This window comes from Populus nigra, chromosome 19 (genome assembly GCF_951802175.1).
Source record: "Populus nigra chromosome 19, ddPopNigr1.1, whole genome shotgun sequence".
Lineage (NCBI taxonomy): Eukaryota > Viridiplantae > Streptophyta > Magnoliopsida > Malpighiales > Salicaceae > Populus > Populus nigra.
Window position 1 is genome coordinate 8981026 of NC_084870.1, and position 3074 is coordinate 8984099.

At 38.3% G+C, this 3074-nt stretch overlaps 1 protein-coding gene across 1 annotated transcript; it reads left to right on the top strand.

The window, feature by feature from the left end:
* Positions 1-520: 520 nt before the first annotated feature.
* On the top strand, positions 521-2018 carry LOC133679826 (LOB domain-containing protein 38-like). The gene is made up of 2 exons (XM_062102529.1): positions 521-878; positions 1036-2018. The coding sequence occupies exons 1-2, from the start codon at positions 695-697 to the stop codon at positions 1473-1475; spliced, it is 624 nt and encodes a 207-aa protein (XP_061958513.1). The 5' UTR covers positions 521-694; the 3' UTR covers positions 1476-2018.
* The last annotated feature ends 1056 nt before the right edge of the window (positions 2019-3074 follow it).

Consider the following 3074-nt stretch of genomic DNA (forward strand, 5'->3'; position numbering starts at 1 on the left):
TTCTCATTTCGTATTTTAAACAAGTTGCCTTGAGCCATAGATAGATTTTTCACTTGGAATCAAGATGTGAAAGGTGATTCGGACAACGAAGTCATTGTTATGCTCGAATAATTTAGTTGTTGTTTCATCTCTCGAAAGGAAAGATACAGAAGGATGCAAATTCTGATAAACTTAAATATATTTTTATATGCACTGAATGTTTTCAAACTAACATTTGGTAACTATATATATATATATATATATATATAATTATATAATACCCTATCGATCTTTCCACCCTCTCCCAGCAAACTCAGAGGGAAACAAAGGAAAACAGAAAAAAAAAAAGAAGAATATGCCAACAGAGAAATGAACTCGTAGTCATCAAATGGCAAAGGAAACCCAATCATTCGCGGAAACACGCAGCTGCTCTCTCACCCACTCTCTTTGGAGCTTAACCCTAAAATGGCTATACCTTACTAAACCACAGTTAACTAAACCTAACCATGGACAATTAAATATGCTTAACCATCTTCAATTATTATCCACTTAAGATATCTCCAAGTGCAAGCTCTCTTCTCTATATATGGTTACTTGTTACTTTCCTTCTCTCTTGTTCTAACACCAATTATATATTCTCTCTTGTGACCAAAGAAAGAAATCCTTTTTTCTTTGCTTACAATCTTATTTTCATTCCCAAGAAAAATCTTGAACAATGAGCTGCAATGGCTGTCGAATTCTTCGAAAGGGATGTAGCGAGGATTGTGTTCTTAGACAGTGCATAGAGTGGATAAATAGTCCCCAAGCTCAAGCTAATGCCACCGTCTTTGTTGCCAAGTTCTTTGGCCGTGCCGGCCTCATGTCCTTCATCTCCTCCGTGCCCAAAAGCCAAGGTCCCTGTAAGTCGCTAAACGTTATGCATGTACACTAGACGAACTATCAGATCTAAAGTAGTTCAATTCTCTTGCATCACAAAGAAAAATCTTGATAATTGAGAGCCTGATCATATATTTAAGAACCATTAAACCTAGTTTAAAGTTGGTTTGGTCTTTTCAGCATTGTTTCGATCGCTTTTGTTTGAGGCCGTGGGAAGAACAGTGAACCCAGTTAGTGGAGCCGTGGGGCTTCTCTGGACAGGAAACTGGCATGTATGCCAGAAGGCGGTGAGGACGGTGCTTCGCCGCGGCACAGTAGAACCACAGCCAGAACTCGAGGGCGGAGTTTTCGGACCAGAATTTGATAATGTTTCGGAATGTGATAGTTTTAGGCCGCCAGCAGATCATGTCAGTTCAGGATCAAAAACATTGAAGAGAAAGAGGGATGTTGATGCGGCCAAACGTGGACCGATGAGGACTGATCTTGATCTTTGCTTGATGTACCAGCGAGTGGATACACCACCAGAAGAGTCTGAAACCACAACACTGGAGAGTGGTTCAGGGAATAATTGCAGATTTCGCGATGGAGGTGAACCAAAGCTTTTGAGACTGTTTGTTTAACAAGCTATAGGAGGAGGAGCTGGAACATCTATTAGACCTGAAAATGATTCTGTCGTAGAGAAACTTATCAACAGTTATTCATGTATTACCACTGAGGCTTTTGTTGTCTGTTATCAGTGTTATGCTGAATACGCATACATGAGCGACTGAACAAGTCATTTTTCACTACGGCGTAACATTAGTTTCTTCTCTAGGGCTTTCAGGTATCAAGATCTCGATAGTTCCCAGGAGATTACTTAGTTAGCATATAGTATCATTTCCCACTTTATTGATCTATGCAGAGGGGTTAATATGAGCTGTTAATAGCATTTGAGCTGAAAGGCTAGCTAGAAGCCATCGATATGAATAAAGAAATCAACCATGTCTTCGATCCCTTTCTTAGTTTCTTCTTAATCCTGTAATTTCTTTTCCAAGATGGCGGCATGACTATTTGTTGGAGATGGTAATGATTTAGTTGGGAAGTTGAGGTGATGATTTTGGATCATTGCCATGGATGTATCCACTTTTTCTGAATTTGGAATATTGAGTCATTCTTCACCTTTAGTTATTGTCCGACGTACCCAAGCCATTAAACATATCGAACCGCCCACACTACTAGAGTCCCACTCACAAAGAAGAATCATAACATTGTAGAAAGTTAAGTTCATGTATAAGGCTTGGTAAGGTAATAAAATATCATATGATTTCATTGCGTTTGGTGCATTGATTGTTAATATTCTACTTCTATCCGCTTTTGCTTTCTAATTTTGGATAGTGAATGAAAGATATGCCCGGCACGATTGATACCATTCATGACTTTCAATGGCTTTTGCTACCATGAAAGAGGCACTTGCTATTTCATTATGCCCCTTTTCTTTCCCAAACTCAAGGCCTCCGGTAGTCGGTTTGTCAGCATTGGATTTCCCTTTACATGTACTTGTAGCCTATCTCCAACTCTCCCTCTCTTTTTCCTTCCACTATTTGTTTGTTTGTTAATTTATTTTACTCATGGCCTCTTCATGTAACCAATAGCCAAAAGGCTAGCAACATATCCCTCCTCAATCCACAAAATGGGTTCCATGTCGAATTATCATTTTACTACTTGGCTCTGTCGCTTCATCACCATAAATACATATGATGGACCATCCATGACCCTTTCTTAATTTTCTTAATAATCACCAAGTATAAACACACATGACTGTACAATAAAACATTGAAAAATGTGCTCATTTATCAAGAATGAAGAGGATTTTCTTAAAAAAAAAATACATCAAGATTAATATAACTAGTTTCCACAAAAAAATAATCTACAATAATCATCTTAATATTTATATTCATGGCAATCTAATTATAAGGTGGTTCACAGGTTGATGTTGTTCACATCTGTGACTTCAAGTTGAAAGTACAAGATCTGTGGCAAAATAACTACTGGAACTTTAGAAACCTGATGACAGTGCTTTCAGAATGTGTCTAGCACTTTATCATGGTTGTTCGTATTCTGGCTACTCCTCATCCAGATGTCAGGATTATTTGGGAAGCTAATGATGTTGGTATTTACAATTCTAAGTCTGCCTTTCATTAGCTACTGGACAGATCTACAACGCTGCAAGGGAACCCAAT

Bases quoted from the DNA above. Each gene is read 5' to 3' on its own strand.
- LOC133679826 (XM_062102529.1), top strand. From the start codon at position 695: ATGAGCTGCAATGGCTGTCGAATTCTTCGAAAGGGATGTAGCGAGGAT. The intron at 879-1,035 runs GTAAGTCGCTAA...TGGTCTTTTCAG, and splicing joins GCCCAAAAGCCAAGGTCCCT to CATTGTTTCGATCGCTTTTG.